Here is a 25,392-nt window from a genome sequence, read left to right as displayed (position 1 = left end):
GGGAATATCCAAGCAGGTCCCTCTTGCGGGGCATCCCTTCTAGCGTGCTGCAATCTCTCTAACCCCATATTAATCACACTTTGTTCCTGTAGCCATTATAGTTCCTGCCTGGCTCCTGTAGCTCTTCCAGCCAGATACATCTACCTACCGAATTCTGACTCAGGCTCCTTGTCAGGTACCAGAGGCCAGTTTCCTCTTCATAGTGCCTGGGGACATGAGACATTCCACAGGAACCAGGGACCAAACTCATTCTGCTTCCAGATGCACTGGAGGGTGTCACAACTACCTCTCCACAGTAACTTACGGACCCGGGCCACATGACAGGTCCCACAAAACCCGTTAAGTCTTTCCCAGAAGACCTCGAGCAGCAGCACAAATTAGGCCAAACCTGGAATGAGAGCTTTTCTCTGCCATCACACTGTCCTCTCTGAGACATGGAAAACTGGGGGCTCCCACAAACTTGATCCTTTCATGTTGGTAGAACACAACTATGTCCTCAACACACCCCACACAATGAACAGAACCCTCAAGATTAAACATGGCTGAAAGAATAAGCATTTTATTATTGTACAAACATGAGCAACGAGAGGTATGCAGTTCCAGGGCTGGATGACGTGAGACCGTAGACATCCACAGACAGCGTGACACGAGACCAAAAAGTCCATGAAGACAAACCTTTGCAAGCTTCCTGGAAAACCCATCTCGTGAGCCAACTCTTTCCACACCTAACCCAGACGAAAGGAAGGAAATGAGGCCCCTGATGGTCCGTGGAGGCCAAACGTGACTGCAAGGGACTGCGGAGACAGCACAGAGGTCCGCCTGCCTGAGCATGCTGAAGTGACAGACACACACGGCGGAGCTTTGCCAGATGGTAACGGTAGGGTGGCTTTGCCACTGGCAAAGGGACTCGGCAGTTTACAATGTGCAACACAGCTCCCGAACGCCCCTCACATACCAGGCGCTCCCAAGGAATCTCCCCAGCGTAGATGTGCACAAGTGTGAGCTGCGACTTGTGAATGATGGCTCCCTCACAAAGCCTACTCTCAGAGCTTCACTCTGGGGAGAACGGTCAGGCTGAATGAGGAGACAGCACATTCGCTGTACAGCTGAGGCCTTCGTCCAGGGTAGACTTTCCCGTGCCGAAAACGGTTTAGTCTTTGGGTGAAGGCTGTCCTATGTCCGATGCACACACGATCCCTGCTGGGAATTCTCAAGTGAACTATAAGTTGGGGCACTGACTAAAGGATCTCCCACATTTGCTGCAGTATTAAGGCTTCTCTCCTGTGTGAATCTTCTGATGGAGAACAAGTGTGTGTTTGCGGTTAAACTCTTTCCCACATCTGCCGCACACGTAAGGCCGCTCTCCACTGTGAACTTTCCAGTGCCGGGTCAGATTCGGCCTCTGGGTGAAGGCTTTCCCACACCTGCTGCACTCGTAAGGATTTTCTCCAGAGTGAACTTTCTGGTGCTGAACGAGCTTAGAGATGCAGCTAAAGGCTCTCCCACATCTGCTGCACTCATAATCACTGCTGTGAATTCTCCAGTGCACGTTAAGGTGAGAGCTCTGGCTAAAGGCCTTCCCACACTCACTGCACTTGTAAGGTCTCTCTCCAGTGTGAGTTCTCTGGTGCAGAAGGAGCGTGTGTTTGCGGCTGAACTCTTTCCCGCACGTGCTGCATACATAAGGCCTTGCTCCTGTGTGAACTTCTTGGTGTCTAATGAGGTTAGACTTACTACTGAAGAATTTTCCACAATTGCTGCACTGATAGAGTCTTTCGCCAGTGTGAACCCGCCTATGTTCAACAAGGCCAGAGATTTGTCTAAAAAACTTCCCACATTCGCGGCACTCATATGGCCTTTCTCCAGTGTGTATAGTCTCGTGTTTGAAAAGGTCACAGCTTTGGCTAAAGAGTTTCCCACACTGGCTGCACTCATAAGGCCTTTCTCCGGTATGGATTCTCTGGTGCCGCGTAAGCGTGTCTTTGCGGGCGAACGCTTTCCCACATTCAGTGCACCTGTGATGCTTCCGTCCAGTGTGAAGGGCTCCGCCAAGCCCGGTGCTCTGGTAGGGCTTCAAAGGCATGCAGGGGACTTGGTGCTGAGGAAGGCCAGAGGGGGCTGGCAAGACCATCCCACCGTCCGTGCACGTGGAGGTCTTCTCTGGCACGTAGGGTCTGCAGCTTTTCTCGGAGGCCCTGCCCTCACCTCTTCGGAAGGGCCTCTCTCCAGTGGGCTGCTTCTGGTGCTGATGGAGGCTGGCACCGAGCCACCATTGCTTCCAACGTGCCCCCCGTGTAGGCGGCTTCGGCCTGGCCTCTCCCTGCTGGCGTTCGGTCAGGTATAAGATTTCTTTCAACACTGAGCCAGAGCTGTCACGTGGGCGGGTCTTCACACCTGCCTCAGGAGTCCTGACCCGTGACACTCCTTCTGAGGAGACAGAGGATGCATCATTATCCTCCACTGCACACCAAAAACCTGAAACCAGAGAAGCGTTGCTGACTCGCATGCTGGACTCTGCGGACGCGCAACCCCATCACAAATGAGTGTATGACGCATACGGGAACACATCAGCAGGACCGCTTATAGGACAAGGGAGGTTGGGCCAGGTTAAGAAATGGGCTGAAAACACAGAACGGGGTCTCTGAAGGTCACAGAATGACGGAAGCCCCCCGAAGACAAGGATATGTGCACAGAGTACGGCAGATGGCTTCCGGGAGGAATCTGGCTGCCGAGACGGGGGAGTGCTCGGCAGAAGGGCACACACAGGCCCAGGAAGATCCACTTACAAGTGTATAGCTGGTGCTCGAGGATTATTGAAGGGTATGGGCCCATCTCCTGACACGTTCAGTGTCAACGCTGCAGAACAACACTGCAGAGCAGTGGAGAAGACCGGGTGCAGGGCAAATGAGAGACGGCAAGGGGCTTCAAGTAGACGGGAAATAAGCGACGACGTCAAGAACGGGGAAGGATGGGAATACTGTGTGGCCACCAGCCTTGAAACCAAGCACTGGTGTGCAAAATTAATTCTGCTGGTTTTGAACCCCGCCTTGATATCATGGCCCTCCCCCACATGCACTCACCAGGTCCAGGTCCCTTCGGAGCCTCTCTTTCTGTGGCTGGGGTCACATCCACCTGGTCAGGCACCCAGGGATCTTCCCTTTGCTTTGGTTGTGCGACTAAGCGTGATGTGGAGGGTGCAATTCCTGAGGGAGACACAGGACAGGTGAGTGGCCACTACCGGCCAGAGCAACTCATCCCACGATGCTCCACAAGTTCAAAAAAAAAAATTATCACCAAAACAAAAACCTTGAAGGAAGGTTTTGCAGGCACAAAGGTCCTGCAAACTCCTGGTATAAGCAAGCCCCAGAAAATGTCACCTAGAAAAAGGGAGAGGAACTTTAGGCACAGAGGTACCATAGTTCTGGACAGATTCACCAGCCCAGAAAATGCCCAAGACAAAGGCATCCGTGGGGCAAACCACGCGCTGTGACTCCCAAAGCCTTAGCTGTGTGGCTTCGGGATGGGGTCACTAAGAGGCGAGAACACTCCATACGGCTCAGACCTGGCACCCACAGCGCCTAGTCCAGGAAGCCTGGCAGGGAAGCAGGGCCTGTGATCCGACCAGGGAAGGACACAGCGGTCCGTGGCGAAAAAGAGAAAGAAGATGGGATTGGTGTGCGGACCTTACCCAGTGAGGCTAAAAGTGCAAAGTTCTCGAGCATCACATCCTGATATAAAAGTCTCTGAGAATCATCAAGGAGCATCCATTCTTCCCACGAGAAGTACACAAACACGTCCTCAGAGATCACACAGCCCTGCAATGACATGGCCAGCAGGGTCCAGGAAAAGTCTCTTGACTGAGTGTCCCCACTCTACCCACAACAATGTCAGGCTCAGCCACATCCCCATGTGCCTGCCAGTTCCTCTGGGGCGCCCTAAATCATGCCTCCTAGACATAAACCTAGACTCACTGCTCTCACGGAAGCCCCCAGTAGCGGGGCTGCAGGACCATCAGTTGACACTGTCCCCTCTCGTGCACGGCACTTCTCAGACCACACCCCCACACACACCTTCAGTCACCTAGCACCACTCTTCTTGCCCACACCAGACTCCTCACATGTTGCCCTGCAACGAGCACAGAGAGAACGTTTGGCAGTACCTTCGGGATCCCATCTTGCAACACACCTCAAGTGGCCCCAATTGCCAAAGGAAAGCCCCCATTCCTGCTTTGAAGGCCTCTCAGTCTGGACCTTTCCTTCGATTTCAGGCACCCAGAACTCCATGCGTATTTCAGGTACCTGCAGCCTCCTTCCAATTCTCTGCTGCACGTTGTATTAGTTTCCTATAGCTGCTGTAACAAACCATTACCACATTGTGGCTTAACACAAATTCATCTTCTTACCACTCTAGAGACTATAAATCCAAAATAGCACTCACTAGGATAAAATCAGGACTGTGTTCCTTTGGGCAGTTCTACAGAAGAATCTGTTTCCTTAACTTTCCCAGTTTCTCAAGAGCTCATGCAATCCTTGACTCCTTGCCCTTTCCTCTGTCTTCAAAGCCAACATATGTTATCACTCTGACCTCTGTTTGTTTCCTCAAATCTTCTTTGACTCATTCTTCTGTGATTACACTGGGCCCACTGGATAATCTCTCCATTTTAATATACTTAATTCAATCAAATACACAAAGTCCCTTGTGATACGTGAGATAACATATCCAGAAGTTCAAGGGATTAGAACATGGACATCTTTGGGAGGCATTATTTCATCGATTATACACAGGCTTTATCCTCAGTAGTCACAACTTCCTTATCTCCACCCAACCCTCTGAACATTAGTTTTACGACTGACTTCCCCAGTTCAGTTCATAGTGCAGCATTTTTTCAATCTCAAAATTGAAAATTGAAAATTTCAAAATTTCACAATTTTGAGTCACCTCTAACTCCCTACCTCTCTTCTCACAATCCACTTCAAACAAAACAGGCCCTAGTAAAGTAACAAACAGAAAATACAATCTGGGGCACCTGGGTGGCTCAGTCAGTTAAGCATCTGACTTCAGCTCAGGTCATGATCTCATGGTTCGTGAGTTTGAGCCCCGTGTAGGGTGCTGTGCTGACAGCTCGGAGCCTGGAGACCACTCCAGATTCTGTGTCTCCCTCTCTCTCTGCCCCTCCCCCACTCTTGCTCTGTCAATCTCTCTCTCTTGAAAATAAACATTAAGAAACACACACACACACACACACACACACACACACACACACAGACCTCCCTTAAAAAAAAAACAAACTAGCCACCAGGAGGATGACTCTGGAAGTTCTGCTGTGACCAGAAGCACTGGCAGGAAAAGACCTCTTCTCCTGGCCCATCATTGGCTGGGAGCTGCCACCTCATGATGCAGAGCCTTCTGGGTACTGTAGTGACTACCACCCCACGGGGCTGGGACAGGAAGCCAGGGTGGTCAGAGGTGGAAGGCAAAGAAACCATTTATTGAGAGCCTACTGTGTGCTAAGCCTGCCAGTTGCTCCCAAGCCACAGCAGGTGTCCCATGTCCTAAGCATGAATGAACTGGCCCTGGCTATTCTGGAGGTTCAGGATTCGTAAATCCCAGCCTCACCCCTCCTAATTTGGGACGCAAGGGAAACAGTTTCACCTCCAGGATGTGAAATGAAAAATGAAGACAAAACCTCCCTGGTAGACCTCTGTGCAGTTGTTTAAATGTTTCTCACACATAATGCTCCATTCATTAAAATGGCAGGAAAAAAACAGTCTGTATATATTGGTGAAGTTATGTATAAAGCACTTAAAATGGTGCAAAGGTGCACATTTAGTGCTGGATACAATCCTCATCACCACCAATCTGGGCTCTCATACACCCATGCGGCCGAAGAGGAGTCCATGCTGCCCATTTGCAGACTTAAAGACCATATCTATCAAAATTCAAATACACATACCCCAGACCAACAAGTAGCCTTCATAGAAATGATTAAAATTTTTAAAGGACAGAACAGTGTATACAACCTGTGACATTCAAAACTATTCTAAGAAAAAACAATCAAACATACAGAATGCTATACGTTTCTGCGTGTTTTGGGTAGCCTGTTGCACTAAGGTTATGTTTTTCTAAGCAAGATGATTCAAGATTTACAATTTAAAAAATATTTTTCGGGGCGCCTGGGTGACTCAGTCGGTTAAGCATCTGACTTCGGCTCAGGTCATGATCTCATGGTTTGTGAATTCATGAGTTTGTGCCCCACATAGGGCTCTGTGCTGACGGGCTCAAAGCCTGGAGCCTGCTTCAGATTCTGTGTCTCCCTCTCTCTCTGCCCCTCCCCCACTCACGGCCTGTCTCTGTCTCTCTCAGAAACAAATAAACATTAAAAAAAAAAGTTAAAAAAATGTTTTTCCTCAGGACTGAATTGTAGCTTAGGACGGACATCATTTCAAATTTCGTAGCACATTTCTTCTGTATCTTCTGTTCAAATTCACAACCTTTGAACTTGAATTACAACCAATCACACAGTGTTTAGGTTCCAATTGGCAATGGAATCTGCCAGATGGCATCTAACTTCAGGGCCTCAGCTCTAGAGGAAAGCTAACCTGGGTTTGCAGTAACTCCACTACTGATTATGATTCCTTGAGCATGGCCTCACCTCTCCGAGCCTCCACTTCCTCATTTCTGAAGTGGGGAAATACTAGTATACAAAACATATGGTGATTGGAACTACATGCTATCCTCTGGTCATTCTCCCAACAGCACTTCAGACCCTTCCCACCGGAGGAGAGAAAGTGACTCCTGACCATCCACATCTTCTTAGCCTGCACCCTTGCTCATCTCCTGTCCCCAACCACCCTCAGGTAAACTGGGTCTCACGTGGATCTGTGTATTCAGTGGAAGCTCACACTGAATTCCTGACTCCTACCCACCAGGTTCAGTGTCCCAACAGGACAACGTCCCTTGATACTGAAGACCAAACGGGGTACTGTACACTTCTAGGGAGAAAAAGTGAAGCCAATGAATTCTATGGAAAATGTCATACCATTTATTTAGGACACCTTTAATTTCTCTCAGCAGAAGAGTTTTGTAGGTTTCAACAACCAAGTTTTCAGTAATAGTCAAATAACTTTGTAGCTTTCAAAAAAATATTTAAAAATGAATGTAATGTGGGGCGCCTGAATAGCTCAGTCAGGGTTAAGGATCCAACATGGGCTCAGGTCATGATCTCGCTGTTTGTGGGTTCAGCCCCACAATGGCCTCTGTGCTGACAGTTCAGAGCCTGGTGCCTGCTTTGGATTCTGTCTCCCACTCTCTCTGCCCCTCCCCTGCTCACACTCAGTCTCTCCCTCTCCCCAAAATAAATAAACATTAAAAAAATTTTTGTTAATGAATGTAATGAAGTAACTTAAACATATTATTCTGATTCCTAAGAATTTTATTATTTGATGCTATAGAATTGATCTGTAACAATTTCATCATTCAATTTTTGTGTTCTATGCATTGTTGACGTATAGACTATAGTTCACTTACATCTGTCTACGCTTCATATGTGTATTCATACATATATGTAAAGGGAGAGAACCTGTACACAGCACTTTACATTTACTTATGCCAGTGAATTTTTTGTACCAATTGATACGATAATTTTTCCTTAACTTGTTTAATATGTTAGATAACATAATGTTTTGCTAATATTAAAGCAGCCTGGCATCACTGGAATACATCTCTCTTGGTTATGGTGTATAGTACATTTTATACATTGCTGAACTTTGTTAATATAGTCTTAATGTTATTTGTATCTATATTCATGAGGTTAGCTCTAGTATACTTTTCAGATGACTTAGAATTCTCTTTATATTCTATTATGTTTTCTGTAAGACAGTTGTATTTGGTATTAATTTCTAAACTAAAATGTGTTTGTATACTTTTCACATGCCTGATAGCCACTTGGGTACCCACTTCTACTGACCGCTCATAATTTGGCCGTTTAGACTGGAGTCTTATTTCTTGCTCTGATTAATGCTATTTCTTTGTATGGACTATGCATTGATCCCTTCACAATTTTAGACATTGGAGATATCCTCTCTTGATTTTCTTGTTTCCAGTATAATTAACATACAGTGTTATATTAATTTCAGGTGGACAATATATTGCTTCAACAATCCTACGTGTTATTCAGTGCTCATCATGATAAGTGTCCTCTTATTCCCCTTCATCTTTTCCACTCATCTCCGACCCACCTCCCCTCTGGTAACCACCAGTTTGTTCTCTATATTTAAAAATCTTGTGGGGCGCCTGGGTGGCGCAGTCGGTTAAGCGTCTGACTTCAGCCAGGTCACGATCTCGCGGTCCGTGAGTTTGAGCCCCGCGTCGGGCTCTGGGCTGACGGCTCAGAGCCTGGAGCCTGTTTCCGATTCTGTGTCTCCCTCTCTCTCTGCCCCTCCCCCGTTCATGCTCTGTCTCTCTCTGTCCCCAAAATAAATAAACGTTGAAAAAAAAAATTAAAAAAAAAAAATCTTGTTGGGGCGTCTGGGTGGCTCAGTCGGTTGAGCATCCGACTTCGCCTCAGGTCGTGATCTTGCGGTGAGTTGGAGCCCTGCATCGGGCTCTGTGCTGACAGCTCAGGGCCTGGAGCCTGTTTCAGATTCTGTGTCTCCCTCTCTCTCTGCCCCTCCCCTGGTCATGCTCTGTCTCTCTCTCTCTGTCAAAAAAATAAACATCAAAAAAAATAATAATAATAAATAAAAATCTTGTTTTGTTTCATTTTTTTTCCTTGTTCATCTACTTTCTTTCTTAAGTTTCACATACAAGTGAAATCATAGGATATCTGTCTTTCTCTGACCAATTTTCACTTAGCATTACACCCTCTAGGTCCATCCACATTATTGCATGTGGTAAGATTTCATCTTTTTTTATCGCTGAAAAATATTGCTTTGGATATACATACCATCTTGCCAGCTTGCATTGCCACCAAAAGTGCACAAGGGATCCTTTTTTTCCATATCCTCACCAATACTTGTTGTTTCTTGTGTTTTTTATTTTAGCCATTCCAACAGGTGTAAGGTTCATTGTGTGTGTGTGTGTGTGTGTGTGTGTGTGTGTCTAATTTACTTACTTTTAAGAAAGCAGGAGAGCAAGCAATGGAGGGGCAGAGAGAGTGAAAGAGAGAATCCCAAGCAGGCTCTGCACTGCCATGTGGGGCTCGAACTCAATGAACTGTGAGATCATGACCTGAGCCAAAATCAAGAGTCAGATGCTCAACCAGATGAGCCACCAAGGCACCCCTCATTGTGGTTTTGATTTTCATTTCCCTGATAATAAGTGATATTGAGCATCTTTTGACAGGTCTGTTGGCCATTGGGATGCTGCCTTTGGAGAATTATCTGTTCACGTCTTCTGCCCGTTTTCGAACTAAATTCTTTGGGTATTTTTGGTGTTGAGTTGTAGAAGTTCTGTATATATTTTAGATACTAACACTTTATCAGACATATCATTTGCAAATACTTTCTCCCATTCAGTAGGGGTGGTCTTTTTGTTTTATTATTTCATTTGCTCTGCAGAAACTTTTCTTTGGATGTAGTCACAATATTTTATTTTTGCTTTTGTTTCCCTTGATTAGGAGACATATCTAGAAAAATGTTGCTATGGCCATAGACAGAAATTACTGTCTCTGCTCTCTTCTAGGATTTTTATAGTTTCAGGTCTTCCATTAAGGTTTTTCATCCATTTTATTTTTGTGTATGATGTAAGAAAGTGATCCAGTTTCCTGGTTTTGCATGTAGCTGCCCAGTTTTCCCAACACCACTTATTAAAGAGACTATCTTTCTCACTGGATATTTTTCTTTCTTTTGTTGAAGATCAATTGACCATATAATGGTGGGTTCACTTCTGAGCTCTCTGTTCTGTTCCACTGATCTACGTGTCTGTTTTCTGTCATTACTATATTGTTTTGATTACTAGAGCTTTGTAGTATATCTTGAAAATTGGATTGTAATACCTCCAGTTTTGTTCTTTCTCAGGATAGCTTTGGCTATTTGGAGTCTTGTGTAGTTCCATACATATTTTAGGATTATTTGTTCTAGTTCTGTGAAAAATGCTGTTGGTATTTTAGTAGGGATTGCATTAAATGTGTAGTTTGCTTAAGTAATATGGACATTTTAACAATATTTGCTCTCCCAATTCATGAGCATGGAATATCTTTCCATTTGTTTCAGTTATCTTCACTTTCTTTCATCAATGTTTTATCGTTTTCATAGTACAGTCTTTCACCTCTTTGGTTAAGTTTATCCCTGGGCATTTTATTATTTTTGGTGCAATTATAAATGGGATTGTTTTCTTAATTTCTTTCTGCTAATTCATTATTAGTGAATAAAAATGTAACTGAGGGGCCCTTGGGTGGCCCAGTTGATTAAGCACCAGATTCCTGATCTTCACTCAGGTCATGATCTCATGGTTTGCAGTTCAAGTCCGTCAGGCTATGCATGGACGGTGTGGAACCTACGTGGGATTCTGTCTCTCCCTCTCTCTGTTTCTTCCTCTCTTGCACTCACGCTCTCAAAATAAATAAATAAACTTTAAAAAAAGTAAACAAAAGTGTAACTGACTTTTTTAAATGTTTATTTATTTTGAGAGAGTCAGAGACAGTGCAAGTGGGGGAGGGGCAGAGAGAGGGAGACAGAATTCCAAGCAGGCTCCGCAGTGTGAGTGCAATCCCAATGTGGGGCTCAAACCCATGAAAACAAGACATCATGACCTGAGCAGAAACCAAGAGTTGGATGCTTAACTAACTGTACCACCTAGACTCACCAAAATGCAACTAATTTGTATCCTGTGACCTTACCGAATTCATTTATGAATTTTAGAATTTTCTGGTGGAGTATTTCAGGTTTTCTATATAAAGTATTATGTCATCTGCAAATAGTGAAAGTTTTACTTCTTCTTCCTTACCAATTTGGATTCCTTTCATTTCCTTTTGTTGTCTGATTGTTACGGTTAGGACTTCCAGTACTATGTTGAATAAAAGTGGTGACAGTGATGTCCCTGTCTATCTCCTGATCTTAGGGAGAAAGCTCTGTTTTTCACCATTGAGCATGAGGGTAGCTGTGGTTCTTCATATATGGCCTTTATCAAGTTGAAGTATATTTCCTCTAAACCTACTTTGTTGAGAGTTTTATCATAAATGGATGTTGTATGGGCCACATGACTGGCTCAGTTGGAAGAACATGTGACTCTTGATCTTGGGGTCATGAGTTCAAGCCCCACATTTGGTGTAGAGATCACTTAAATAAATTAGAAAAACTTTTAAAAAATGAATGGATATTGTATTTTGACAAAAGCTTTCTCTATATCTAGTCAAGTGATCATGTGGTTTTTATTCTTTCTCTTGTTGAGGTAATGTACCACATTGATTGATTTGTGAATACTGAACTCACCCTTGTATTCCAGGAATAAATCCCACTTGATTGTAGTGAATTATTTTTGTAATGTTTGGTTTGATTCCATTTGTTAGTATTTTGTTGAAAATTTTTACATCTATGTTCATCAGATATTGGCCTGTAGTTCTCTCTCTCTCTCTCTCTTTTTTTTTTTTTTTTTTTTTTTTTTTTTGGTAGTGTCTTCATCTGGGTTTGGTGCCGGGATAACACTAGCCTTGTAAAATGAATCTGGAAGTTTTCCTTCCTCTATTTTTTGGAATAGTTTGAGAAGAATAAGTATTAACTCTTCTTTCAATGTTTGGTAGGATTCACCTGTGAAGCCATCTGGTCCTGGCCTTTCCTTTGTTGGGAGATTTTTGATTACTCATTCAATTGCATTGCTAGTAATAAGTCTGTTTAAATTTTCTACTTCTTCCTGATTTAGTTTTAGGAGGTTATAAGATCCTAGTAATTTATCTATTTCCTCTAGGTTGTCCTATTTGTTGGCATATAATGTTTCAGAATATTCCTACAATCCTTTGTATTTGTGGTGTTGGTTATTTCTCCTCTTTCATTTCTGCTTCTGTTGGAGTCTTCTATTTTTAATTAAAAAAATTTTTTAATGCTTATTTATTTCTGAGAGACAGAGAGACACAGCATGAACAGGACAGGAGCAGAGGGAGAGGGAGACACAGAACCTGAAGCAGGCTCTAGGCTCTGGGCTGTCAGCACAGAGATCGACACACGGCTTGCACTCTGAGCCACCCAGGCCCCCCCCTATTTTTAACTTTTATTAATTTTTGATGAGTGTGGCTAAAGGTTTATCAGTATTGTTGATCTTTCCAAAGAACCACCTTTTAGCGTCATTGATCTGTTCTATAATGTTTTAAGTTTCTATTTTATTTCTGCTCTAATTTTTATTATTTCTTTCCTTCTACTGGTTTGGGGTTCTGTTTGTTCTTCTTTTTCTAGCTCCAGCACAGAGCCCGATGTGCAGCTCAATCCTACAACTATGAGATCATGACCTGAGCTGAATCAAGAGTTGGACACTTAACTGGGCCACCAAGGTGCCCTGGAGCAATCTTTTATACATATCTATTGAATCAAGTTAGCGGAGATGTTGTTTTCCATATCCTTACTGTTTTTGTGTGTATTCTATTAATTATTAAAATAATTTTGGGGGACACTTGGCTAGCTCAGTTGGTAGACCCCTGATCTTGGGGTCATGAGTTCAAGCCTCATGTTGGGTGCAGAGATTACTTTAAAAAATAAAATAAATAAAAATATTTTAAAAGAATTTTTGAAGGTCTGTTCTTATGTACGTTAGCATTCTTGTATTTGCTTGATTAAATTACTTGTTTGGTACTGTAAAATATCCCTATGTTATCTTTGGTAATATTACTTTCCAGGAAGTTTACCATTTTTTTAAATTTTTAATATTTTTTGAACTTCACCATTTCTTATATTAATCACTCCAACCTTCTTATTAGTATTCATGTCTTATTTCACTCCATTCCTTTTAGCTTATCTCTATTTCAGTAATGAGGGATCTTTTATAACAGACTGTATGGAGTTTTCCCATGCATTTAATACAATCTGACATGAGGCACCTGAGTGGCTCAGTTGGTTGAGCGTCTGACTTCTGCTGAGGTCATAATATCATGGTTGGTGAGTTTGAGCCTGCATCAGGCTCCTCCCTGACAGCACAGAGCCTGCTTGGGATTCTCTCTTCCTCTCTCTTTGCCCCTCCCCAACTTGTGCTTTCTCTCTCTGTCTCAAAATAAATAAAATGAACTTAAAGAAAAAACACACTCTTTAAAAAAATGTTTTTTATTTATTTTTCAGACACAGAGAGAGAGAGGGAGGGAGAGGGAGAGACAGCGCCAAGTGGGGAAGGGGCAGAGAGAGAGGGAGACTCAAAATCTGAAACAGGCTCCAGGATCTGAGCTGTTAGCAGAGAGCATGATGTGGGGCTTGAACTTGTGAACCACAAGATCACGACCTGAGCCGAAGTCGGAGGCTTAACTGACTGAGCCACCCAGGTGCACCTAAAAAAAACAAAACAAAACAAAACTAAACTAAACTAAAAAATAAACACACTTAAGGGGTGCCTGGCTAGCTCCTTCAGTGAAGTGCACAACTTTTGATCTCGGGGTTGTAAATTCAAGCCCTACGTTGGGTGTAGAGATAACTTTAAATTCTTAAAAAATACAATACAATACAATACAATAACATACTTAAGACTTCTACCCCTAATTCTGATCTCCAGGCCTTGACCTAGCCCAGATCACCATCCTCACCCTGTGGACATCGCCAACCCAGCCCATTCTCCCACAACCCCAAAGCTTCCATCCCCAAACCCCATGTGACACCTCCAAACTGAGACATCTCACAATCAACCATGTCCAAAATTCAACTTCTGATCTCCTTGAAACCTTCCTACTTTGACTTATTGATTTCCATTTTCAAGACGTCCGTGAAAAACAATAGAACAGCAAAAATTAAAAAGTTAGTTTTTCACTCCTTACTCTCAATCACTGCCACTTCTGTTGCAGCAGTAAATAGTGTTGGTTCTAACCTTAAAATCTATCCAGAATCCGACCACTTCTTCCCTTTCCTCTGGCACTACTCTGGTTCACCCATCGTTAAAACACTTCTGGGAGCCCGGTACACTACGTACTTACTGGTCTCCAGGAATTCATATTCCCCGCCCGCCCTAATCTAATCTAATCTAATCTAATTTTTGCTCCGCGCAAAAAATGTGGCTACTTTTGAAGCCCGCCCCCCTCCCCCACACCAAGTCCTTCTACTCAAAATCTGATGGCTCCCAGAGTCCTCACAATGAGTGCAACTTCTCACCCAAGGCGTGAGCCCTCACACTCTGCATACTGCAGACGTAAGACCCCAGACTCCGGTTTTCCTCCGTCTCAGTCCCACCCAGGCCCTGAACCAACCGGCCCCTCCCCTACAGCCAGCTCCCGCACCCCGTCGCGCCGGCGCTCAGACACTGGGCCGCCGCCCGCGAGCGCCTCCCCGGCCCGGACACCGGGACTCGGGCCGCAGGGACGCGACCAGGCGCCCCGCGCTCGGGCCTGGAGGGCCCGGGGGTCGCGCGTTTACCTGAGCCGGGTACCTGGGCGCAGCCGCCGCCATCGGCCTCTGTGGGCGGGGCGGGAGACGCCGGCTCTAGGTCGGGGACGCAAACACAGCTGTCCCAAGTCTCACCCCAGCGGCAGGGCCACGGCGGGCGTCGCCAACGCCGAGCCTCGGATTTGTCTCCACGAAACGAGGACAACGCCTCCGCCTCCGGCCTAACCAAGCATTCAAAGGCCCCGGCTTGTGTAGATCCTAACAAAAAGTGAGAAAATGCCGATTGCAAGGAGGATGCCAGGCCCGCCCAGTCGCCTTTCTCACGCACGAAAGCGCAGCTCTCCTGGGCATTCATTGGACGTGCGGCGAGCAGGCTTCTGGGTAATGTAGTTTCCCATGAGCCTTAGGTCCAGACAAATGGTCCTGGGCTGAGGTTCCTGGCAAAAGCAAAGGGCCACAGCGAAGGGCGTGGTAAATGGTATCCGCTCTCTTCGAGGAAGGGGCAGGGCCCGGATTCCGTGGAGTGTACTCCGGAACGATTACAGAAATGTTTGTAGACGTTATTTCAGATGTTCCCCAAAGCCACAAAACCAAAAGGACACAACACCACACCGTATCTCTCTGTCCACTCATATGTGGGAGCTAGTAAGTATCACCCGGCTGCTTTTTAAATACATACACAACGAAGCTTTAGGATCAGTTTTGTGAACTTCGGTTCTGGTCAGGGACAAGAGAGAAAAGACCAGACAGGGCCACTGAGTGGAAGGGAAAAAAAGGATGTTGAGCAGCTGTGAAGCCAGTGGACAGATTTCCTCAGGAAAGTTTTCTCCAGCTTGTATAATCAATTGGTGATTGTACCAGCCCAGCAAGGGACATTTTTTTCCAGATAATATTTTTTACTCTATATCCTAAGATACATAGAATTGCTTTTAAGATCTGAGACCGGTCGAAAAGGAATGCAACCATTTCAAGGTCATTTCCTGCTTGGACAGGGTCTGTCATTGTCAAATGTTTGAGACACCATGAGGTGTCTCACATATCCTCCTGTGAAGTAATCACTATTTCACGTGATATTTTGGGGTAGGTTTCTGAACAGGGAGTTGAGATTATGGCTGAAAAAATTTCTGAGTACTGAAGTATGAGAAACAAAGGAATGAAGCTGAGCACATGTCTGTATTGAAATCCTGACCACAGTCAAAGCTTTGTCTACAAGTTTTGATTCTTTTTTTCTCTCCTGGAAACATGGAACAGTTGGAGGGAGAGAGAAAGAGGATATTTAGAGGACGTTAGAATGGTAAAAATCAATAGCAAAACTATGTTGTCATGGTAATTCATTCTTCTCGCGTATATTTTCAATGAACAACTGCCCTGTCTTAATTAGTGGGGTTTCAAGGAGTTGTGTATATATAGGAAATATCCTACCTTCAGAGATCTTTGTCCTGCATTCTTCGTTGACACTGTCAGGATGCCTAAGGTGTTTTATGTTCAGTTGTTTTCAATACACCACCAAAAATCAGCAGTTAGGGCTATTTTCCCACCACAGTAATAGACACTTAACTCATTTAAATGACAACACTAGTTGAAAATCATATCTCTAAAAATAAAGATCAAGACAATTCCTGGGGCTCCTGGCTGGCTCAGTCCATAGAGCATGTGACTCTTGATTTCAGGTTGTGAATTCAAGCCCTATGTTGGATGTAGAGCTTACTTAAAAAACAGAAAACAATGAGACAATTTTTTTATTTTTGTCCTGCAGGATAGGCTACGGGAAGATCAACAGATGGCATTTGGAATTTAAAATGTTATTTTTCAGGTCACTTGGGTGGCAGAGTGGGTTAAGCGTCTGACTCTTGATCTCAGCTCAGGTCATGAACTAACAGTTTGTGAGTTTGAGCCTCACATTAGGCTCTGTTCTGATAGCGCGGAGGCTGCTTGGGAATCTGTCTCTCCTTCTCTCTGCCCTTCCCCAACTTGTGCGTGCTCTCTCTCTCTCTCTCTCTCTCCCAAAAGAAATAAATAAACTTTAAAAATTGTTTTGAATTTTATTTTTCAAATTCAAGAAAAAAAAAGAGTGTCCTTTTAACAAAATCCTGAACAACTAACCACGGTTCATTTCAGTTAACTGTCCCTCAATACACGTGGTTCTGAAAATCAGCCCATTGGAGTCAGTCTTGTTCCAGTACTACACTTCTAAAAGCTGGACAGTATCATTATTAAACTTCTGAAAATCAATCGATCAGTGATAAATTCCAGTCTGGAAAGACAGCCAACACTGGGACAGTCCCAGGCCCCTACCCAACAGCCAATCAGCAAATACCTTACTCCAATGGCCATGTTTCTGACAATAACCTTCTGAACAGTAGAGGTGCTCCAGTGCCTGTGATAACAGAGCCAAAAGTCTGTCCAACCCTAAACACTCCCATTTCTGAAAGCCCAGCATGTGCTAAATACCAAACTTCCTAATACCCTATATAAAACTATAAAGCCCCAACTTTTCTTGTGGAGACCGTGCCTTATAAATACAGCTTCCTGGCACCTGGGTGGCTCAGTCAGTTAAGTGTCTGACTTTGGCTCAGGTCATGATCTCACAGTCCGTGGGTTCGAGCCCTGCATTGGGCTCTGTGCTGACAGCTCAGAGCCTGGAGCCTGTTTCAGATTCTGTGTCTCCCTCTGTCTCTGCCCCCCACTGACTCGTTCTCTCTCTCTCTCTCTCTCTCTCTCTCTCCCTCCCTCCCTCTCAAAAATAAATAAAAACATTTAAAAAGATAAGAATAAAAAATAAATACAGCTTCCTGTTACAAGCAAATAGGAAGTTTACCCTTTTTTGCATTAAGATATTTCTTACTGCTGCTGTAGCAAATTTAGTGGTTTAAAACACCAGAAATTTATTATCTTACAGTTCTGGAAGCCAGGAGTCTGAAATGAATCTTCTGAACCTAAATCAAAGTGTGAGCACAGTGGTTCCAGGGGAGATGCTTTTCTTTGCCTTTCCTAGTTTCTGCTGGCTGTCCACCTTCCTTGCAGTGGAGTAAACTACCTTCCTCATCACATTGCCTTCTCTTCTTCTGTAGTCAAATCTCCCTCTGTCCCCACCTTTGTCAGTATGTTTAGCGCTCACCCACATTAATCCATCCCAGACAATCGCCCAATCCCAAAACTCTTATCTTAGTCACATCTGGAAAAAAAAAGTCACATCTGCAAAATTTCTTTTGCCATATATGGGAGCCTTATTCAACCTACCACAGATATCAAATTCACTATTAGTTGAAACTGTGTAAAACCTCCAAAGGTTCAACTTGCATTTACACTTGTGGCTACAGTAGTCCTAATAGTAGCTGTTAAATATATTGTCTATGCAATGGGATATGCAATGGGTACAATATTAATTTCAGGTGGATAAGGTTTTATAGTACAAGAAGAATCACAGCTCTTGAAAGGTCATGGAAGAAATTCCCTTTGTGAAACATACAAAGCAGATTTTGTCAAAGGAGATATAAAAAGCATCATCATAAAGATACATCAAAATAAACTACATTAAAATAAAAGGCTTCTGTTAATTATAAAATATTATAAAATGGAAATGAAATGCACTATTCAGAAGATATTTGAAAGTTCTATAATTGTTTATCATGTAGTATCAAGATTTAATGTCAGTAATATCTCAAATTTTTTAAAAACTCACTTAAAATGTTTTGAAAGTCCTACAAAATAGGGGCACCTAGTTGGCTCAGTCGGTTGAGTATCCGACTCTGTTTTGGCTCAGGTCATAATCTCATGGTTTGTGTGTTCAAGCCCCGTGTCTGGCTCCTTGCTGACAGGGCAGAGCCTGCTTGGGATTCTCTCTCTCTCTCTTTCCTTCTCTCTCTGCCTCTCCCCCTCTCCCTGTCCCTCCCTGTCTCACTCTTCTGTCACTGTCTCTAGCGAGTAATAATAAACTTAAAAGTCCTACAAGAGGCCCCTGGGTGGCTCAGTTGGTTGAATGCCCGACTTCGGCTCAGGTAATGATATCATGGTTTGAGTTCGAGCCCCACATCGGGCTCTGTGCTGATAGCTCAGAGCCTAGAGCCTGCTTTGGATTCTGTGTCTCCCTCTCTCTGCTCCTCCCCTGCTCATGCTCTGTCTCTCTCTCTCTCAAAAGTGAATAAACATAAAAAACAATTTTCTTTTTTAGTCCTACAAAACTTTCTTTGTAATCAAGAAAATGGAAACTGATGGGGTGCCTGGGTGGCTCAATCGGTTAAGCTTCCAACTTTGGCTCAGGTCACGACCTCACGGCCCATGAGTTGGAGCCCCGCGTTGGGCTCTGCTGACAGCTCAGAGCCTGGAGCTGCTTCGGATTCTGTGTCTCCCTCTCTCTCTGTCCCTCCCCTGCTCACTCTCTGTCTCTCAAAAATAAATAAATGTTAAAAAAAATTTTTTAAATGCAAACTGAAACGAAACTTATTAGCATGGCAAAACCAGTAAGCTGACATTGCCAAGTGCCATAATATGGTAGAAATGAGTGAATCTTATAAACTACTAATGGGTGAATGGTATGGTAAAATCATTTTGGAGAAGAATCTGGCATAAAAAAATATACTTAACACTGTGCAACATGTGAAAAACAAGTCTTTGAATATATGCAATGACAGATATGTGTTTACATACACCTGAAAACATGGCAAAAATGGTGATAGTAGCCATGTGTTTTATGCCAGTCTCAGCCTGTCAATAACCAATATAATGTCTGGAATGACCCTTGTGATTCTTATTATGATTGTAAAACACCCTCAGTGATAACCATCAGGAAACTTTGAAAGAGACAAGATTACTTACAGGCCCTGAAAAGCACATGGCACACTTGGGGCCACAGAGCAAGTTTGCTGTAGGGAGAGAGAAATGGTGGGGGGGGTGGGGGGAGGCAAAGAGGGGGAGCAGAGAGAATGGGCCTGGGGTTCTGTTTTTATTGAATTGGAAGATGGGGACCTAGAGTTTTATGGGCATATTCTTTAATGGTGAAATTAGAACAAGAAGGGGAATTTAGGGGCCCATGGCTGGCTCAGTTGGTAGAGCATGAAACTCTCTATCTCAGGGTGGTGAGTTCAAGCCCCATGTTGGGTGTGGAGACTACTTAAAAAAAATTTTTTTTTAATCCAGGTGAGTGTTGTTGATGTTCTTCAACTTTTTGTATTTCAGTAAGATGTTTGTTTTAAATTTTTAACGTTTATTTATTTTTGGGACAGAGAGAGACAGAGCATGAACGGGGGAGGGGCAGAGAGAGAGGGAGACACAGAATGGGAAACAGGCTCCAGGCTCTGAGCCATCAGCCCAGAGCCTGACGCGGGGCTCGAACTCACGGACCGCGAGATCGTGACCTGGCTGAAGTCGGATGCTTGTTTTAAATTTTTAAATAGGAGAAAGCTTCTGACAGGACTGCTATTGATTTTTAACTTTCATTATATGTAGGAATACCTATAATTTCTTGTTAATTATAACTTTTCATGTGATTTTAAAAGGATTCTCAGCTTTCATATGTCAACTTTCAGTATGAATATGTACTTCCTCAATTACTGTAATATAATTCCTAATATGTTCCTAATCTTATACCATCAAAAATGCCAGATAGATCATTTCATTTATAAGTCTTTCCAATGTCTGTAAAGTACAAGTTCTCTTTCATTATAATTACAGTAGCATTTTCACACTAAAAAAAAAAATGCCAGTAACTTATAATCATGATTCAATTTTCCCACTTTTTCAAAAAGTTGTTTTTTCTAATTGATATTTTTAAAATCATAAACAATATACTCACATTTTATGTTTATATTAGAATCTTCTCCTTTACTTCAAAAGTTTGTACTACATTCTTGTGTTATATTTGCCATATGTATGATGGTGTAACTAGGTCATTTGTCTGGCATTAAGTTCCCACGTTCTCTAATGTAACTGCATCTCTCTAATGTCCTTGATGCAGGCTGGGTGGGCCCAAGGACCCAGAAGATATCCTACAGGAGCAGTCAAGAGACTCCTTGGCTTCCTGTAGAATAGAAATTAATCACTAGCCAGGATGACATGAGAGCAGAGTTTATTAAAGACATAGAATGCAGATACAGAGCATCTGGGAGATTCAGAAGAGGAGAGGGAGTCTTGTTTTTTGCGGGGAATGAGGATTTTTTTGAGGACAGTGGTCTGGTGTATGTGTCCTCTCAAGCATCCAGGAATTGGTCAAAACAGCATCCAGGAAGTGATCATAAATCACTTATGCCCTGGAGCCTGGGATCTCCGTGTCATGGTATCTGGAGTCAGTGGTCTTGGAAAACACATAATGACCCCACCCAGTCACTTCTTTGGAACTCAAGAGTAATCATGAACTTCTTGTCCTTGTCTGAGGAGGACATACATTATAAGTACTATAAGGCATGTGTAGGGTGGGGGTGCAAGTCCTAGCAAGAACAGAAGCAGGAAAAGGAGCAAAAAGCAGTCCTTTATGGGGCCCCTTCAGTTCCCCTGTCTCATCATCACATTGCTTCCAAATAATGTACAATTAGAACCACAGGCATAAGTCAAACCCAGATTAACTTTGGCCACAGGCAGGGCTCCATAGGCAGGGCTGGGACTTCTGACTTTAATCACGAACAGATGCTCTGAAGTCTTGAGTGTCTCTGTTTTGCGATGTTAACTTTGCACGGTGAGTGCAACTGTTTCTAGGTTTCTTCATCCACTATCAGGTTTGCTTACTGGACTGTTATCTTTTGTGCCAGTTGTTGTTAGAAGTTTTTTGGTAAAAGTAATTGCCTGATGATCTTGGTTAAATCCATTATTTCATGACCTGTCAAGGCATGTCTGTATTCTACCTAATTTTATCAGGACTTATACATTTATGACCTAGGAATCATCTATAAAGACATTTTCTTCATTTTCGACTTTTTTACCCTTAAGTGCAGTCTATATATCAAAGCGAGAAAAGTGCCTGATATCTTCTCTTTCTCTAGCCATTTTCATAATGTCCCTTGGACAGGGGCCCGCCATTGCCCAGTGCCCCTCGCCATGGATGTAAGACTTTTCTCCTGGAATCTGGTGAATTCCTAATCTCAGCCATGGACAGGGCAAAATACATTTCCCAGAAAGCCACGCGTCGACGACGGCGTCGCTGAGCCTGTGAAGGTAACAGGAGTTTCCTTTTGAGCACAAAGGGGCGTGGCGGCTATTTTGGTTGCTCCTGTTCCAGTTGCGTCTACGCAGGGTCGAGACGGTGATGGAACCGAGGAGTCGCTGCAGGAGGCGCTCCGCGCCGGGTCGGGATAGTGGCCTCCCGCCCGGGTGCCCAGTCCACCCCCAGAGTCCGATGGCGGCGGCCCGCCCAGGTACCCGGCTCAGGTAAACGCGCGGCCCTCGGGCCCTCCTCCCAGCCAGACTCTGAAGGCCCGAGCGCGGGGCGTCTGGTCGCGTCCCTGTCCCCAATCCCATGGGTCCGGGCCAGGGAGGCGCTCGTCGGCGGGGACCCCATGTCTGAGCGCCGGCGTGACGGGGTGCGGGGCCGGCTTGTGCATTACCCGAAAATCGCCTGGCAGGGGGTGTTGAATGCCTCTATGCCAGGTTCACGGTTTAGGTATATTTGTCCACCTGCTTCTTGTTGCTGATGGCTGGGCCTAGTAAGCAGTCGTCCCATAAGTAGACAACAGCACCAGTAGTGCCAAGGGCCTAGTTTCTTCTCTGAGTTGGGGAAATTGGGAGGAGGATGGGCATAGGATAGACATATGGGAGAATGGACTACAGGTCTTCAAGAAAGTTGGTATTTGTGGTTTCAGTTTTCCCAATCATGACAGGTCAGTGTGACCTTCCAGGATGTGGCCGTGTACTTCTCCTGGGATATATATTGCTTCATATAGGGAGGAGACTCTGGGTCTTTCTGTCTCTCAATAATAAATAAATGTTTTTAAAAAAATTTTTTAAAAGACAAGAAAATGAGCAAATGAGTATAAGGAGATTTCCCACCACATTTGAATAGGATAGAAAATATTTCTGGAGAAATACACGAATTAAAAAGAGTGCTCTCAGTCTGTTATACAGCAGGTGATTCAGAGAAGCAAATATGCTAAGCAATGTACATGTATGGCCTAGTTAAAATAAGGGAAGGAGGGAAGAAGGGAGAGAGAAGACAAGAAAGAAGAGAGCAGAGAGCAAGTTCTCTGAGGTCTCTTATAACAACATTAATCCCACCATGAGGGCTTCATACTCTCAACCTCATTTAAACTCTATTTCCCAAAGGCTCCACCTTCAAATCCCATCACACTGAGGAACAGGGCTTCAACATATGAATTTAGGGTGAAGGAACGTCATCCAGGCGGTGATAATGACAAAGGCAGAAGCAAAGTTCAGGCTTTCTTCCCCTCCATCTGGCTGTGCAGAACACCAAGAATCGCCATTGGCCAGAACTGTCAACTACCGTGGGGGGCTCCTCAACCACCTGCTTGCACAGCCCACTTGTGTCCTCTGGATCCGATCCAGCTAAATCTTGGTTATAACCAGGAGGTATACACTATACATGTATAAACGTATACGTTTCCATAATAATGGAATATAGCAAGGCTGTTCTGGATGCGTGATTTGATGCCTCATATTTAACCATTCTGTTCTTATGTGAGGACAGTGACACAACAGGAACTGTTTCAAAATGATGTAGAAATCTGGACTTCAGGTGGCATGGACATCCTCCAGAGAGGCAGGAGCATGCATGGTGATTCTCTGGCTAGGGACTGCCCGAAACCAAGCACTGGACATCTTCCCACCACCAATGCCTTCAGTTCCAAGGGGTCTGTTAGATCATGTGGCCTGAGTGGCAGGACTGCTTGCACCACAACCAGGACATTCTGGAGTCCCTTCCTACTCTAGGATCCCCTCAATGCTGGCCATCTTCCATGTCCCCTGTTTTATCAGCTCTATTTCTAGTTGACAAAAAGTTGCCTTTTTTTTTTTTTTTTAATTTTTTTTTTTCAACGTTTATTTATTTTTGGGACAGAGAGACAGAGCATGAACAGGGGAGGGGCAGAGAGAGGGAGACACAGAATCGGAAATAGGCTCCAGGCTCTGAGCCATCAGCCCAGAGCCCGACGCGGGGCTCGAACTCACGGACCGCGAGATCGTGACCTGGCTGAAGTCGGACGCTTAACCGACTGCGCCACCCAGGCGCCCCAAAAGTTGCCTTTTAAAGTTAAAGGAAGTTACCAGGTACTGTGCTTCCTTTTTTTTTTTTTTTTTTTTTTGCAAGAAGATTCAAGAAACACTTTGGAGAATGACGAAAATTAAAAGGACTGATTAAGCCAATTGTTGGTGAGGATCTGGATAAGCTAAAATTCTCAAACAATACTGGTGCTGGTGAGACTGTAAAATTGTCTAACCACTTTAAGAACAGTCTGACAGTTCCTTAACAATAGATACACTCACCTATCATCTGTATGAGTGATTATACTCTTAGGTCTTAACTTCAAGGAAATGAAACAAATTTCCACATAAAGACTTAATATAAAATATAAATGTCTGTGGCAACATTATCTCTAACAGCCAAAACACCAGAAACAACCACATGTCAATTAGCAGATGAATATATAAATAGATTGTGTTCTATACATACAATAGAATATTTAGGGAAACACACACACACACACAACCAAGCAAAAAATCCCAAATCTACTTACACACCATATGCACAAGGATGAATCTCAAAATAATTATGCAGTAGGAAACAGACCACACAACAAAAAATAAAGATTCAATTGATATAAAATTCTAGAAAAGGCAAACTAATCTATACTGAAGTAAACAGTTGTCGGGAAAGGAAAACCATGGAAGACAGCAAGAGAGAAATTGTCTAGGGGCAGGAGGTAACATTGGGAAGGAAGGATAAGTTCATCATTTTGTTCGTGGAAATGGTTGCACCAGTGTGTGTTTGTTCTCATTTCCACAATCAACAACCTGCAGGGATGATGGAGAAGGTGGTTGTCTCCAAGCCAGGCTGTGCCTGCCTTGTCACACCCAATCCACGGACACTGTGTGACTGCACGTGTGTCTCAAACACCAGCTTTGGCATAACCCTGTCGCATGCCCATCTCACACGTCTCTATGTAGTATGTATGTTTTCTTTTTTTTTTTTTTTTTAATTTTTTTTTTTAACGTTTATTTATTTTTGAGACAGAGAGAGACAGAGCATGAACCGGGGAGGGTCAGAGACAGAGGGAGACACAGAATGTGAAACAGGCTCCAGGCTCTGAGCCGTCAGCACAGAGCCCGACACGGGGCTCGAACTCACGGACCGCGAGATCGTGACCTGAGCCGAAGTCGGACGCTTAACCGACTGAGCCACCCAGGCGCCCCAGTATGTGTGTTTTCCTATGGCCACACCTGCTGTTGTGTGTCAGCACCTTCCTTTTCACCACGGGCCTATGGCCTTTTACAAATGCAGGTTCCGTCTCATGCTTGTCAGACTTGTTTTGTGGACGGGGTGGTATATGTGTATGTGGGTCCAGGCTGTCTTGAGGAGCATCAGCATCCCACGCCTGTCCTCAGGCTGGAAGTGGGGCCTCCACAGGTTTGTCAGTACCACATACCTGTCACAGAGAGCTGCTGGGATGTATATTTCTCTAGACTATGCTGCAGTGTAACAGGTGCATACTTGTCATACACTGGGGCATATGATATCTGAAATGTTTGGGTTTCCAGGCAGAGAGGACATGTCCTCGCAAACACCGTATGACCTTCCAGGTATATCACCAACACACTCATCTGGGACTACAGCTCTCTGATCCATCTCATTGGTATCTAGTTTATGAGAAGTTTAGGGAAAGGGTAACCAAATTAAACTGCATCAGATATGCAAAAAAGACAAATCCAGAATGTGACAAATGCTAATGGACAA

General features: G+C 44.1%; 1 protein-coding gene across 4 annotated transcripts; it reads right to left on the bottom strand.

Annotated features, from left to right (window-relative positions):
• Window positions 1–543: 543 nt before the first annotated feature.
• ZNF671 (zinc finger protein 671) lies at window positions 544–14,871 on the bottom strand. 4 transcript variants are annotated; one of them, XM_045440257.1, is made up of 4 exons: window positions 14,545–14,871; window positions 3,689–3,815; window positions 3,081–3,203; window positions 544–2,475 (listed from the first exon to the last, which is right to left on the bottom strand). In XM_045440257.1, exons 1-4 carry the CDS (start codon window positions 14,854–14,856, stop codon window positions 1,268–1,270), a joined length of 1,770 nt encoding a protein of 589 aa, XP_045296213.1. In that variant the 5' UTR covers window positions 14,857–14,871; the 3' UTR covers window positions 544–1,267. The 4 variants fall into 4 exon arrangements, with proteins under 4 accessions (XP_045296213.1, XP_045296214.1, XP_045296218.1 ...); XM_045440258.1 differs by having other exon boundaries at window positions 544–2,427; XM_045440262.1 differs by having other exon boundaries at window positions 14,532–14,669.
• Window positions 14,872–25,392: the final 10,521 nt, after the last annotated feature.

This window comes from Leopardus geoffroyi, chromosome E2 (genome assembly GCF_018350155.1).
Source record: "Leopardus geoffroyi isolate Oge1 chromosome E2, O.geoffroyi_Oge1_pat1.0, whole genome shotgun sequence".
In the NCBI taxonomy this organism is placed as follows: Eukaryota; Metazoa; Chordata; class Mammalia; order Carnivora; family Felidae; genus Leopardus; species Leopardus geoffroyi.
The sequence above is the reverse complement of the archived record's forward strand: the minus strand, read 5'-3'. Positions and strand labels throughout refer to the sequence as shown.

What these genes read in the sequence shown, in the direction of transcription:
- ZNF671 (XM_045440257.1), bottom strand. Translation starts at nt 14,856, where the DNA reads ATGAATGCCCAGGAGAGCTGCGCTTTCGTGCGTGAGAAAGGCGACTGG. An exon ending in TGCACTTTTAGCCTCACTGG is followed by an intron (nt 3,204 to 3,688) that starts GTAAGGTCCGCA and finishes TGTCTCCCTCAG; the next exon opens with GAATTGCACCCTCCACATCA. An exon ending in TCCGAAGGGACCTGGACCTG is followed by an intron (nt 2,476 to 3,080) that starts GTGAGTGCATGT and finishes CTCTGGTTTCAG; the next exon opens with GTTTTTGGTGTGCAGTGGAG.